Source organism: Scatophagus argus, chromosome 15, assembly GCF_020382885.2.
Source record: "Scatophagus argus isolate fScaArg1 chromosome 15, fScaArg1.pri, whole genome shotgun sequence".
Classification (NCBI taxonomy): Eukaryota; Metazoa; Chordata; class Actinopteri; family Scatophagidae; genus Scatophagus; species Scatophagus argus.
In genome coordinates this window covers 14,535,626-14,550,766 of record NC_058507.1, presented here as the reverse complement: position 1 = coordinate 14,550,766, position 15,141 = coordinate 14,535,626, and the positions used below count along the sequence as shown (strand labels likewise).

At 40.4% G+C, this 15,141-nt stretch overlaps 1 protein-coding gene across 6 annotated transcripts in view; it reads left to right on the top strand.

Annotated features, from left to right (window-relative positions):
* LOC124072434 (palmitoyltransferase ZDHHC14-like) overlaps positions 1-15,141 on the top strand; it is a 42,555-nt gene that overhangs the window by 21,995 nt on the left and 5,419 nt on the right. For all 6 annotated transcript variants that reach the window (XM_046413870.1, XM_046413866.1, XM_046413869.1 and 3 more), the window contains exons 4-9: positions 4,036-4,188; positions 8,529-8,666; positions 9,541-9,589; positions 11,305-11,407; positions 11,826-11,935; positions 13,908-14,013. In XM_046413870.1, coding sequence (XP_046269826.1) covers positions 4,036-4,188; positions 8,529-8,666; positions 9,541-9,589; positions 11,305-11,407; positions 11,826-11,935; positions 13,908-14,013 — 659 coding nt within the window. The remainder of the gene's footprint in view (positions 1-4,035; positions 4,189-8,528; positions 8,667-9,540; positions 9,590-11,304; positions 11,408-11,825; positions 11,936-13,907; positions 14,014-15,141) is intronic.

Genomic DNA, 15,141 nt, shown 5'->3' with positions numbered 1-15,141 from the left:
CTACCAATATAAGCAATTGCTAGAATGATGTTACTTGCTGCTTTCTTACCTCTGATCATCTGTAATGAGCAGTGGAGTCAGTAGATTTCTTATGGCTGCTGCACTTTTCTGTTCTCACTCTGTTATTTACTAGTACTTTTGATTATTACAAGAATACTGATACTGATTTAGTCGATCAACCTGTGCTTAGCCATGACCTAGCCTATCAGCTAATCATTATTTTGTCATTGTTTTTAAAGACTTGGGATGACATCACTATAAAGTATGAAGTGTTAAGGTTTTCCTTCCTTCACTTTGCTGTCATTTTTTCCCCACTTTCAGTTTCATATATTTAGAGCTTCACCAAACCAGAGAGAGATTAATAGATGAAAATAATGAAAGGAGCATTTGCTTTAAACAGATTATATTTAGTCTAATTGTTTATTGTTTCCAGTTTACAAAACTGTTGTGAAGCATAAATTGTGAATTCAGTGTAAATGAAACATTTTACCTGCATGTTGCATGTGTGTGTGTGTTTCAATCAGTGATGGGTTAAATGCAGAGAAGTAATTTCCCAGTTTGGGATTAATAAAGTGTAATAAAAAATTAAAAAAAAAAAAATGTTTTTTGAAATCTGTCAAAGATCGTGCATTTCATTTTATGACTGATAGGCACACTTTTGTAGTGTGTTTGAAGCATTTTTTTAGTCTAATTAGCTGTTGTGTGCAAGACTCTGAAATCATTGCTTTACTGAACTGCCTTTCAGGTTTTAGTCCTGTGTCTTGGCAGGCAGGGTGATGGCAGATTCTATATGTCAGCCATCATCGTATTCTAATACAGTTTTCCATCTGTGAAGGTAAAGGCACCAGTTTTCTCTCCTCCACACTCACAGCAGGATAGTAATTTGCTTCCTTTTATACCTCATCAGGCAACGCTCAGCACAGTTTAGCTGACATTGAACCCTCATTTAGCTTTGTGTTTGAGGACATGAGTGGGTACAGTGTGTGCATGTGTGTGTGTGTGTGTGCACGCCTTTGTGAGTTCTGTTACATCAGTTCTCTACCTGGCCTTACTTTGCAGCTCCATGCTCTTGTGCCTGGCCTATCTCTCTGAGGGATCTCCCACAAGACACTGATGTAAGGCTCAGCTTTAGCTGCTGGGATGGCAGTTTACAAATGGCTTTATTCAGCAGAAAAGCTACTTTGACACTCCACTCACTCTCTACTTTACTGCAGGCATCTGTGAACAAGTGTGGTGAATGTTGATTTGCTGGCCCTAGTGTACTTAAGGTGAGACCACACTTAATTTACAGGGTGGTAAACAGGAATACTGGTATTTAGGGTCTGGTGTTTAAGGATGGGCTATCAGTGGACTGTTGATGTTGCAGGTATTCATGCCACTGAATTTCTTTTCTTTTTGAGACCGGTAGAGGCTGTGGCAGAGCTCTCTCTAGACTAGTTACAAAAAAAAATCTATACCAGCTTTTGAAAAACATTAACTGGTGCATTAAAGGTCTTGTATTTCATTCACAGATGAAGAAGAAAAGCTGCAGCTTTCTATATGTATGCATTTGTTTTGCTGTGTATGAGAACAAAACACCCAGAATATTAGTGTGTGGACAAATTAAATAGTTCTCCTCCTCTTTCTCTGAAAGTGTTTAGTATCAAACCATGCACACCCTCATGGACTTGACTCAGCACAGAGCAGTCCAGTATTGTATAACTGCAATGACTGTTTCCTTTAGGAAGTTCATAATGTTGTTGTTGAAACTGAAATTTGTCTATTCGATTCTATGGTAATCTTTAAGGCTAGAGTTTGTGTCTGCTGATTTGGCCTTCCATCATAATGTTTGTTCAACTGGGAATTAACAATCATAGTACAAGCGTATTTGATATTAAATATTGGAGTATTGATATTTTTGTCCCCTGAGGTTGGCAATGTTTTTCGTTTTATGTTGTCCATTTTCTACAATTTAGGAGGTTTTTTTCTTCTGTTATTTTGATAATGACTTAAAGACTTAAAGTGACGGTAGCCTGGCTAGGACACTAGTGCTTGTGGTGTCCTAGCCTCTGAGACAATACGATCGGTTTCAGATATCTTTCACTTGAACTGATAGATGCAAAGTTCCTTTAATACCTTAAACAATTGTATTCGTGCTAATTCTGGATTTAATTAAGGTGTAGCTGGCTGTTGTTTTTTTTTTTCCCAGCCATTTTGCCCCCTTTTTGGGGACATGTCCTGTAGCTGTCTTTGGGGAGTGTACGATGTAGCTATCTAGCTATCAAATTCCTGATATTTCCAAATCAGATTTATAGCCAGGAGGCTGACATGAACATTTTCTCAAACTCAGCTGCTGCTGCTGCTAATGAATATCTTTATGATGATGTGATAGGCTCATGGCATTATTTTACAGATCTCAAAATACTCTTCAAAAGTGGTCTCTGATGCTTCAGAAGGAAACTTCATTTGGTTGTCATGTCTCTTTATTTCTCCTGACAGCAGGTAATATTACTAGGAATTTCACTGCACTATGAATACCTAAACAATGGCACTTCTCTTCCTGCGGTAACTGAATCATGCTTTGAATTTTTCACACACACCCCGCATTTGTTGTCACCTTTAGTGGAGTCTGCTGAGCGGGCAGAGGAGCAGAGGGAGTATGGAGGAGAGAGGAGAGCGCTCTGTAGGCATCGATCACAATAGAGATGAATTCAGTGGAACAGAACTCCGTGGTTTCCTCTGCTCTCCTTTAGAAATGTCAAACACCCACACAAGCTCTCTGTCTCTATACAATCGCCCCACTAACACACGCACACACACACACACTGCTCACCAATGCTATGGGCTTCTGTGTAAACGATCCCCAAATGATCTTCCTACACACTACATCTGCTCTCCGAGTGCGTGAGAGCGCTCGAAGTGAGCTGAACAATAATGGGATACAGGCTCTACCTTTTATGGCTTGAAAATCACTATCGTTTCTCTCATCCTTACCGTTAAGTCTGTCATCACTGCTATCTTACCCAACCAAAAGCCATTCAGAGCAGTTTGCCACCATTTTCTTCTTTGTACTACAGTCTGTGGAGCGTGGTGTTAAGTGTGTGGTGAATTCCAGACTGGTTCTTATTACCTGAGCCATGCTACAATTTTAACTCAAATCCCTGTAACTAGAGGTTGGCTTTAGATGACACCCCTGAGCAGAATCTGCATAGCTTGTGAAAAGAGCTAAGATGGTCGAGCTAATTAAACATAATGAGCTGTGTGGGATGTCCATGTTCAAGTCTTTTAAGCTACTGATAACATGACACGTACCTCGTATCAGAGCTGAGGATAATTGCAGGTCAGTAAGGACTTCACTTCACCAAAGCCTTGTTAAGATTCATCCATCTCAAGACAAATTAAACTGGACAGCCTGAACGCATTTTTCCTCAGTGATAAAATTGAATGGAAATTACTGGCTCTTCTTTGTTTGTTTTCTACACCTTTATGGTTTCTCATCTGGCTGATTTTCTGATTCCTTTTGAATGTGCTACAGAAATTTACATTGTTATTATTATATTATTATATCTGTAGCTTTTGACTATTGCATGGCACTAATTGTAGTTAGACTGCATCACAAATGTGATGATTTGCTCGCCATTAGTCACCTGTTGCCTTCATTTAGTCCGCTGCTCTCTGCTGTCTGAGCTGCATTGTCTATGCATTATGTCAAGTAGAGAAATCAGTCCTGCTGCACTTATTAAAAAGTTTTAAAAAATTGTTATATTGTCGCTAATTGTTAAAAAAAAGAAAGAAAAATGTTTATTTTCAGTGCTTTGATGTTGAATTTATTTTTTGCCAGTGGATTTTTTGTTTGTTTGTTTTTTACCTCATTCATTTTTGTGCCACTGAAATATTCATAACAACCATATCATCACTGACAAACACACGCTATGACAGTGTATGTGGAAAAGTCATTACGGCTCAAGTGAAACTATGAGAAAATTGTGCACTTGTATGGCCTTTTCTCTGTGATTTTTATGTATCTCTTTTGTTTTTTCTCTTCATTTTCCCAAGATGTGGCTAATGGCAGTACAGGCTACAGGCCTCCTCCGAGGACCAAGGAGGTCGTCATCAATGGCCAGACAGTCAAGCTGAAGTATTGCTTCACCTGCAAGATCTTCAGACCGCCACGTGCCTCCCACTGCAGCCTCTGTGACAACTGTGTGGGTGAGTGAAAATGAAATCCTCTCAGTGCGAGTTTGTGTATTTGGCTCATAATTGCTGTCTGATTTTTAGCACATTCATTCTGAGGCATTAGTAAGAAACAAAACAGACTAGACCATCACCAAACCGTCCTCTGTTCACTTTATGACAGGTTTATTGTGAACTGTTTCATAGCTCTGTATTTCTATGATGATAAATTGTTAATGCAGATCTGTAACACATGAATCACTGGCTCGCTTTAGTCTGAAGACCTATTTGAGAAAATTCCATTTGTTCTCTTATTTCTTAAAAAACTGAGTTGCGGTGTTGCCTTTTTACATTGCAGTGCTGATTTCTATGTTGCATATTTAAGTGTTTACTCTTTGCTTTATAGTTTTTGTATGGTTTGACTGAAGAATTTCCTTTTTATTTTGCAATCATATCAGACGTCACTCTGACCAGCCCCTCTGCTACAGAACAAACTTGGGGTTCATACAATATGCTGACCAATTTGTCCACCCCCAACCCACACATGTAGAACCACAAACCCACAATACACAAATACAGGTCAGCACATGCAAACCAGACAAATAAAATGCATCTTTATGTGAGATACAAGCCAAGCTCAATGTTTAGTTTATAATGAGTTTCTACAGGGAATGTACAGTACATATGCTTAGAGAAGTTGGCAACCACACAAATGGGAGGGAGAGAATAGTTACAGAGAGAACAACAGAAAGAAAACAACAGCATTATGGTTTTGCTGCCCTTTGCAACCACATGTTCCATCTTCAGAGACAAAGTGAAGAGCACAACTAAGCAGTTAGTAAAAGACAGAGATACAGAGACCTGTTTGTTTGTTTCTCAACAAGGATGTTGTGTTGCTCGCTCATCGGAGACAATTCCTTCTTTGAATGCCTATTTCCTTGTCAGAAGTGGGGCTGACTGAAAAACCCTGGGAGACAAAAGATGAGGAAGTAGTAAACACAGGAAAAAAGATGAGGCGTTGATAATCAGATGCTGCAGATGCACGCTGGCAGGAAGGAAGACAGACTGGCAGCTGAACAAAAAAATGGCAGGGCAGTCATTTTCACAAGCAGACTATGTATGGCAATTCTCGAAGTTTGATTTTCTTTGCACATTTTAAGTGGCTTGCTAAATGCCAAAATGAAAATGGTGAGGCTCACTTTTTAATTAAAATTTGACATACTGCAAAAGCAATCCTGCCTCAGAAAACAGGATGAAGTGAATGAGTGACAGATTTAAACCAGAAGAAACACAGGAGATGTTCTGAAGGCATTTTCAGACCAAACATGGGCACAGAGCAGTGTGATTGTATAAATCCAAATCCTTGGGTATGAGCTTTAAAACCTGTTTAGATCATGGTTGTCAGCCAGAGGTGGAAAGGAAATGGAAAACGAGAAACAGGCACAGAGTTGCACTGTCTGTACTGCAGTTTGGGTGGGAGTGATGAGTTTCAGTTGTAACTGGTGTCTTTTTCGAAAGAACAACTCCCCTCTGCTTTTAAAACTCTAGGTCTCCACCCAGCATGGTTTCATATCCACAAAGTGAAATCTGAAGTTAGTCCAGGGTTTATTATTAAGCTAGAAAGAGAGACAGAAAAGAAAAATCATATTTATATGAGATTAATGTCAATTTGTTTTTGTTCTATGTATGTAACAATCGTTATTAGTAACAAATTGGGCTGGCACTCACATTGGCAGTGAAAAAGTGGTTTGAGTACTTGCACTCGTCTCTGGACTTCTCTGTCTCTTTGGCTGTAAACGCCAGGGGGCTAACAAGCTCTTGAATAAGTTAGCAGTCAGGATGGATAGGGCCTCCCTGGTGGTAGTGGAGGTTAGGAATGTGTTAGCATCCCTTTTTTTAAGAGGGTTATCCTCTTGGGAGTGATAGAAGAGGATTATAAGAGCACAGAATTATGACACACACACACATACACACTCAGACTGTTTCCCTTTGCCTTCTGTCCTGCTCTTTCTTTGCTACATGGTACATACTGTACAGCTGGTGTCACTGTTTGTGTTTATAATTTTAAATATTGGTGCTTGTTTATGTGGAAGGGAAGAGGGTTGGGATTTTGCAGTTGTGATTTTAGGTCTCTCTGCTGCTGTTATTTTTCTGATGTGCTCAATTACAAGAGTGTTAGATGAAGCTTTAACTGCCCTCTTGGTTAAATTGATTGATTGTTATTTAAGCAAACAAAGCATTCATATACAAATTAAGAGACTATGAAATTGGCATATAAATAAGAATCTTTTTGATCATGATGAAACTGTTAGTTTCTGTTACAAGCTTCCAAGGTTAATTTGAAGCCTATCTTAATGTGGTTATCTGAAACTGAGAATGCGAGTGTAGGAACATGCACACAACAACATCAAAAGTCTCACGTGTACTTTCCTAGCATTGTTGTTCACCTCATATTAAGTACTGTTGTGGCAGGCTGTGATAATCTGATTGGATTAGTAGTATCTGTCCCCTTTCATCCTGTCTGACCAGAGGCTGCATTTCCCAGACTCACTTCAACCAGGCATTGATTAATGAAGACAAAAGCAGGTCATTTCACCTCACTATACCAATAACGGCTGTGACTAATTAGTTAAGTAGATACCACTGTGCACAGCTAGTAGTTCACACTCAGTTGATTAAAATGAGAGGTGCACCAATTTTCTTGGCCGACTCCAATTTTTTATGAGTGTGACCTGATGCTGATTTTTGCTGATTGCGATTTTCTTTCTAAGAATTGTAATTGCCAGCGGAAACAAAAATCAACTTTTCTTCAATGCAAAATTTTATTTTCACAATAAAAGAAATTATTCAACTCAACAATTTCCTCTCAAAATGAAGTAACTGGAACAAGCTGCAAATAGCAATTAAATGAAAATGAGTTGTATATGACATGTTTTACTTTACCGAACAAAGGCAGGTGCAACAGATTTCTGTAACAAATCAGTGACTGATAGTTACTTATTTCATTTTACAGTATGTTTACAAATTCACCAGGGCTGAGGTAATTTATCAGATTTCCAGAAGCCTTTATTCTCAACTATGGAGAAGGACTGATCATCCAGGGCCATGAAATCCATAATTTTCCTTGTAATTGTTTTGATCTTTTCACTGATCACTGACCAAGGAAATATAGGAGAGGCTGCTGGCTTGTGTCTGAGCACTGAGCTCTGGCTAGCTTTAGCTGTAGCCACTTTTCCTTAGTTATCTTCTTCAAAGTGGGCGTGTTCAGCTGTGTGATGGTGTTTAAAGTGTCTGATTAGGTTTGTTGTTCTGAATGTTTTTGTAGTAGTCCCCCAAGATTTACTTTAGCCTCACATGTATTACAAATTGCGAACTTAGTGTCTTTTTCGCTCGAAGTTAAGAATGTCCACGCTAAAGGCTTGTTAGCATGTGGCTGTGACATATTGCCTGAGGCACTGTGCGTGAGCGTATGCATAAAATGAAACGGCTTGGAATCGGAGATACAGAAGACAGACCAGCCGGTGCCTGGTCCCTGGCTAGTTGGTCGGTGCATCTTGTTTCTCCTTTTAGAATAACAACCACCAATTTTCACTTGAAAGTATTTTTCAATAAAATTATCAACATATTTCAGGCTGCATTCATATTTGAATTCCAGACATTTTATTCAGTTTATTAACACAGACATTCAGATCAAAGAGGCCCCTCACTCGCACAAAGTGACTGACAAACTCAACATAATGGAAAACCCAAGTCCTTGCTGCATTGTCTTGATGAAAGCAATACAGCAGTCTGGACAGTTTGAACTTTTACTGCCCTCTCTTTTGTCTTCATTTACAATTCCTCAGGCATCTTCAGATATTCTTAAATTGAGGTCTCACTGGAGGCACTTTATCTGTTGACCCAGCAAAGTGCTTCTATCGCCCTCTCAACCTTGCACAGCCCCACAGTGACGGGGCGAATTTTTCTGCCCTACACAGTCGTGTTGACCAACCTGTACCTTCTATTAGGTAGAGTATATAAATAGACAGTTTGCACTGTGTGAAAAGTCTTTGTTATTATGCCAAGATCCAGAGGGACACTTCCTTTCCACTAGATCTCCACAGCTCTGCTTGTGTAGTATGTGTATGCTTAGTTCTACTAATTGTGCATTGAGGAAACCTGATTTCTAAGCCATTTAGACATAACCCAGTCTCTGGTGTTTTTTTGTTTGTCTTTTTTAACAACAGCAATGTGCATGACAGAGACTTCAGACAGGAGAAATATCACTGAGGCAGCAGCATAGCGGGTTTAAAGGAAAGACCTTGTACTTGTGTGTTTTTGTATCCAAAATAAGCTTTTCTTACTTTCCCTCTCTCTGTCTCGCTGTGTTCATGCAGAGCGTTTCGACCACCACTGTCCCTGGGTGGGGAACTGTGTGGGAAGGAGGAACTACCGTTTCTTCTACATGTTCATCCTCTCGCTTTCCTTCCTCACCATCTTCATCTTCGCCTTCGTCATCACACACATCATTTTACGTAAGTAGCTGAGGGGAGGGGAAAAGGGTGTGTGTTCAGGCATGGTACACACACACACACACACACACTCCTCCTGGTGTTCTTGGTGCGTTGTGAGCCAGCAGGTTGTAAGTGGGTGTTGTGAAAAGCTGCAGCGTTCTGGCTTGTCACCATCTTTCCAGCTGGGAGCAGGCGGTGGACTGTTGGGCTCCCCTTCAGTGCAAGTGTTTGTGTATGCATAAATGACAGTCAGAGAATCAATGCTGCACTGGGAAAGAAATGTGGGCCAGGTCTAACTGCTAGTCAATCGTGGTGCTAAATTGCACTTTCTCTCCTCCCAGTGAGGCTCAAACTAAGCTGAAGAGCGTCACAATGGCTAATAATCTGTTCATGTTGTAAGCTTTAAGTACAGCTGTGCTTTACAGTGTTTCAAATCAAAGGTATTCATAGTCCTGTAATGTTTCAGCTGTTAAACTCTCACTCTTAATCACAGCATTTAATTTATTCTGTAAGCAATAATTCAAAGGAACGTGTCTCTGCACTCCCTGAAACCATTTGTTGTATTTTGCACAGTTGCACTCAGAAGGAAAAAATAATCTTAAGTCAGGCACATTGGAGCCATTGAGATGTCTCTGACAGCTACATGTAACTGTCAGAGATTTTTGGTCTTATTCTGACTCTGTTCTCATCTTCACACTTGGAAGTTAAATTGGAATGCTAGTTTACGTGGGCACACTCAGTTCAGCTCATCTTGTTGACACTTACATTGCTACAGCAAGTAATGCTTCCAGATTGCGTGTAAGCCAATGTCTGATACAAGTTTCTATGTTCAGTGTCCCGTTTAATGTTGATTGTATAGTGGTCTAATGGAGACTCTGTCTTTCTCTGTTCACAGGCTCTCATGAAAGTGGGTTCCTTAACGCTCTTAAAGAAAGTCCTGCCAGATATCCTTTCATTGAAGCCGAACTTTTGGAATTTACTGTTGAATATGTTATTTAATATTTTGACAGATTTTTGTTGCTGTCTGTCCATGTTTTCTCTGTACACTGATTTTATTTTTTAAATCACCCAGCTTTCCTTAGTTTCATTTGTATTACAACTTGACATGGCCTGACTTGCCCTGCGAGGGCCCATACAGGTCGTTCTGTAGGTCAGAATTCATTTCCATAACACGCCATTAACATTTCCATCCATTGCTCCTGCCAGTTACAGAGCTTGCATAACTGGCGTGCGTCTGATTAGTCCTGTTCCATCTGAGTAACACATCACGCAATGCAACTCCTCACTCTGTCTCTGACGATTGCTTCAGTCGACCTTTGATTTCATCTGGCTGTAACTTAGCCCTCAGTCTCTCTACAGAGATGTCGTGTGAGTGAGATCTGATATGAGTGTCTGCCCGTGTGATAGATACCAAGTGTGTGCGAGATGTCTTAAGCCACAGCTGTTACTAATACCCTGTAAGTCAGCTTATTGTATCAACATCAGCAATAATCGTCTGGACTCCAAGCAAGTCAGATGTTTTATTTTGACATTGTACTGTCACACTGCTTGACCTTAGTTTTTAGGTGTTAATCCAGGCAGTAAAGGTAGGAAGCAGTCACCTAACTTCTCAGTATATTTATATATTTATTGGAGTGAAATTTATTTGAACTTTTAAGCAACACCTCTTGACAATTAGTGACTGCTGATAAAAATGTTTTTGCAGTGTTTGTTTTCTTTGAATTCTTTGAGTGTGTTTTGGTCTTTCATTTAAATTATATATAAACCAGGATCTGATAGTAACCAATATCAGTGACCAAGTTTGGACAATAAGAGTTGATCAGAAACTAACTGATAGCCAGTACAAATCAGAGTGAGAGCACTGGGCTATGACACCGTTTCTCTCTGAGCTACGTATCTGTTTCTCTGGCAGAGAAATATGTGCTAACCCAAGCTGATAGCAGCCCGTGTCCTAAGGGACTTTAATAAAGGGGACTTGCAGTCGATAGTGTCGTAGCAGTCCTTTGTCCTAGGTGAATGATGACATGTTTTGTCCTTGCTAAGGAGGGAGATTGCAGAGAGAGAGAGAAGAAGAAGAGAGTGAGTGATTAAGAGAGACAAAGAGGAGAGTGAGGGCATTTAGTTGATTTTTACTGTCCACTTTAACAGACTGACTCATGGTTTTTGAATATATAAATTACACTGACCTACAAAGTAATTAAGTTCTTTCAGTATGCCCATGGGCACGTGTCTGTACTAAATAGTGCACTTGTAGTGTCTGGATCTTATTTTATTAGCAGGTATTAATCTAGAAATGAGATCATGTTTAGAGGCTGTATTCTAAGATCTATTTAAGTGCCACTGCTCATTTTCAAAAAGACAGAAAGATTCATCTTGGTCAGCGCCTGTGTTTTTGTGCTTTATATGGAGCAGAGAAAATGAGCTGTGTTCTGCAGTTGCAGCCAAATGAACTGGTAGTTGCAGTTGCAGCCAAATGAACTGGTAACAAGGCAAAAACAATTGGCAAAAGGAGGACAGCCCCGAGGCTGTAGGTCAATATGCTAGCTGTTAGAACTCATCCATGCTGACCCCGTATGGGTCTCCTATGTGTGTGCCTTTGTCAGTATTGTAAATGTAAGAATGGATTAAATGCATTTATTCCTTGACTCAGTTTTGTTACCGTGCTGGAGGTGGTGGTGTGTTTCTTCTCTGTGTGGTCCATAGTAGGCCTCTCTGGCTTCCATACCTACCTAATCAGCTCCAACCAGACCACCAATGAAGATGTGAGTATGCACGCAATACACGTCACTGCTACATTTGCTGTCCCTTAGCATATAAACTCCAAATAATGAGACACCCAAAGTAAAACATGAAACATTGCTGTGAGTTATGTATGCTTTCTATATCTGCTACACACAACACTATAGTTGTGAATATGTTTAGAGTTGATCAGTTAATTTTTTGAGGCTACAATTACTCAACTTAAATAAACTGAAAAACAAGTATTACGTGGCAGGTTAGAGCATGAGCCTAATAACGCCAAGGTCAAGGGTTCAATCCCTGTATGGGACACAAACATGTTTTAGAGCTGGACTAGACGTGATATACAAACATAATCTCTGTGTTACAGAGTCTTCATTCCAGTGAGTCTTAAGATATTTATCTGTCCCTCTGAAACTGAAGTTGTGTGGTCTCCTCTAGATAAAAGGGTCTTGGTCTACTAAAAGAGGGAAGGACAACTATAACCCCTACAGCCATGGTAATATATTCACCAACTGCTGTGCAGCCCTGTGTGGACCCCTGCCACCAAGGTATGGTGTGTGAATGTGCATGAATGTGCATAAAGTGTCTTTATGAGGTGATTTATCCATTCCCAGATGCTCAGGTGTTGACTTTTAAACCTTATCATGCCCTGCTCTGCAAAAACATATTTGATAATATTTCACCTTCACTGTAATTGGTCACAACACCTGTTTTGTTTTTTTTTTTGTCCCTTTATTGTAATTTTCCGTTCTGTCCAAATTCTGAAATAGAAGCTAGTCAAGACTCCTTTTGATGTGAGAAGCTGCTTTGAAATTAGCCTGCCTGCAGCTTTTCCTGGACACATAACCACTAAGATACTGCGAGAGTGGAAAGGATTTCAAGCCCATTCAAGCCAAATCCGAGATCAAAGTTGGCTAGATATATTAGATTTCACACTTTTGCTGTTCATGTGATTTAACACAAATACTGGCCAACTGTCACAGCTATTCTCATGTCCATGTGACTGTAAATGTCAGTCCACATTGCACATTCCCGGCCACCTTCTTTCACTTCAGTATTTTGAAACAACAATTCTCATTACTCATCTCTGTGAAACTGCTCTCTGTTTCCTTTCAGTACGATAAGAAAATGTGTTCATGCTTACCCACTGGATAGAGATACCCACTATCTGCTCTTATCTTAACTGGCCACTGTACCCACTTTAGAGATACAGCCCTCTCAAGATCTCACAAACATCTCTTAGCCTTTGGAACTTCCAGGCCTTTAATTTTTGCCTTTGGCTTTGCACCCATTTAACTGTAAAGTACAAGCAAGACAGTTAGAGAAACAGACAGTCTGTAGATTAACACACATATATAGGTAGCATCTCAAGTTACTGCATACATCTATAGAGACACAAAGTATAAGAGGAGCAATGAAGGAGGATTTCAGCAACATTCTGTTGATGTATCTGTCTGTACTGTACTCTGGCCCTCTCAAGCCATCAGTCACCAATAATTATACCTGTGTGTGTGTGGTAGAGATGAATCCTCAGTGTGCAGGTGGCTGCCATCTGGGCCTGTGTGTATGCCTGTGTCTGTGTATGTGTTTGTGGCATTGCACAGCTGGGTCCACCAGTAAGAAAGGAATGTTTCACCTCACCCTCAGACCATACAAGCAACACAGACACACACACACACACACACACACTGACAAAGGCCTCTTGCATTTCATTTCCTGCTGAGACTTTGACTCACATTTGCTTCCACGTTTTTATGCTTGTTTATTCCTAACTCCATTTGCAGACATACTGGCATTCATTATCAGAAACACAAGCCGATGCTGATTCCTGAAGTTCCTGAAGCTCTGTCATTTTAGCAAACTATTTCCACTTGAATCCAGCTCAGTCCCACAGGAACGCACTCTCTGTTAAATGATTACCCTGCTTGTGGTGTTAACATCTCAGGTGTGTGTGTGTGTGTACATGCATGAAACTGCTCTGTGTCAGATTAACCTTTATCTGGCTGATAAGTAGCCACTGACACCTACATCTGGGCCACGACCACACACATGTGCATATGCATGCCAAGAGTTCAACAGGTCGTCGTCTAACCAGCTGCGTCTGAGTTCTACGGCGTTAACGATGGGACACAAACAATGATTCACTCCAGTGCTCCACTGCAGGACCTCATTGATTTATTACCCAGTTGTGATTTTATGTTTATGGGAATGTGTGTGAGAGTGGAAAGTTTGAGTGTAACGATTCAGATGTTGCAGTATGCAACGCTGAACTTTACGCGGTGTTATTTCTGTGTGGCACCAGTCACACACAGAGATATTTGCTCTGCTAATCCTTCCCAGCTAACACTGACTCAGCCAGGCTGTACATTTAGTGTTGGCCTACTGTCACAGTCAAAGTGTGTGAGCATTTGTACTTTAAGACTTTCAATGCTCCTATTTATCTGTTTTGTTACACTGTTAAAACATTCACGTTGAATGAATGCTCACAAACCAACATCTTTCTCCACTGTTTGTCTCTAGTCTTATTGACAGACGGGGCTTCATCCAGTCGGACACACCACAGCTGGCTCCACCGACAAATGGCATCACTATGTATGGTGCCACCCAGTCTCAGCAGAGCCACATGGTAAGACACTGACCTCTAAGATGCTACCAGACATGAAAATGCAGACTGAGTTGTCACGAGTGGTCTGGATGTTTATAGTGTTGTTTTGTTTTAGAGCTCAGGAGTGAGCAGGTCATGAGATGGATGAAGCTTAAGGAATAGAACAGTCATTCACCAAAGGGACTAGATACATTTAGATGTTTATTTCTTAAAATTTGTATTAAATTGTGTTCCATGTTAGTAACAGCAATTGTGGTTTAACACTAGTGGAAAGCACTCCTTGAGCAGCTACTGCGTCAGAAATGCAACAGAAGAGCACCAGATGTATCTATTTACAGCGCAGCCAAACAAAACTCATGTTGTTTTAATAAAGCAGCTAGTCAATAATTGGCCTTGTCCGATCACGCCATGAACAAGCGCAATCTGATTTCATGCTTCCCAGTGTGCAAGCAGTTTTCCACACAACAACAACAGCTCACAGTGGCTGATCCTGCTCGTTTTGTTACTTCCACCAATATTTAAAACTGACCGAAAAATGTTGGAAATGACTGAGGGTAGGGCTGTCACCTCAATAACAAGTTTATTGTTTCTTGTGACTGCTTCGCAATAAAAGCAAGCTGCTGTTTCACCAGATGAACGCTTTTAATGTAAATGGTAAATTGTGAGGCTGAGTTAAAGAAAGCAATGAATTCCTTCAGCATAGGGAAATACTTTGTCTTTGTGTCAGTGGATCCTGCCACTAACAATGAGAACTGGTCTCACCCAGGCCATACGTCACTCTTACAAGGCCAGGTCTTAGGTCAGCATGACCATTAGAGATGAAGTATCTTTGCCACTCAGGCTCTTGTCTTTAATTTATTTGCCAGAAACAGTAAATCAACTTGAATTTGGATCCATGAGGAACTGAAACTGCAGACATCATGGCTTATGTTATTTTGTGTGTGATAGGTAAAAAAAGAAAACAACTAACTTTTGGTTTAAGGACTGGCCCAGGGTTTAGGCAGAAAGGTTAATGTCTGCTGAGGTCGGACTATGTCAAACGAGAGCTTCGCTTAATCCTCTGCAGAATAACAAACGCTGCACCTTTGTCTCTCTCTCACCCTCTCTCTTTCTCCATCCAGACCTGGGAAAGCAAATCCAGTTAGTCTT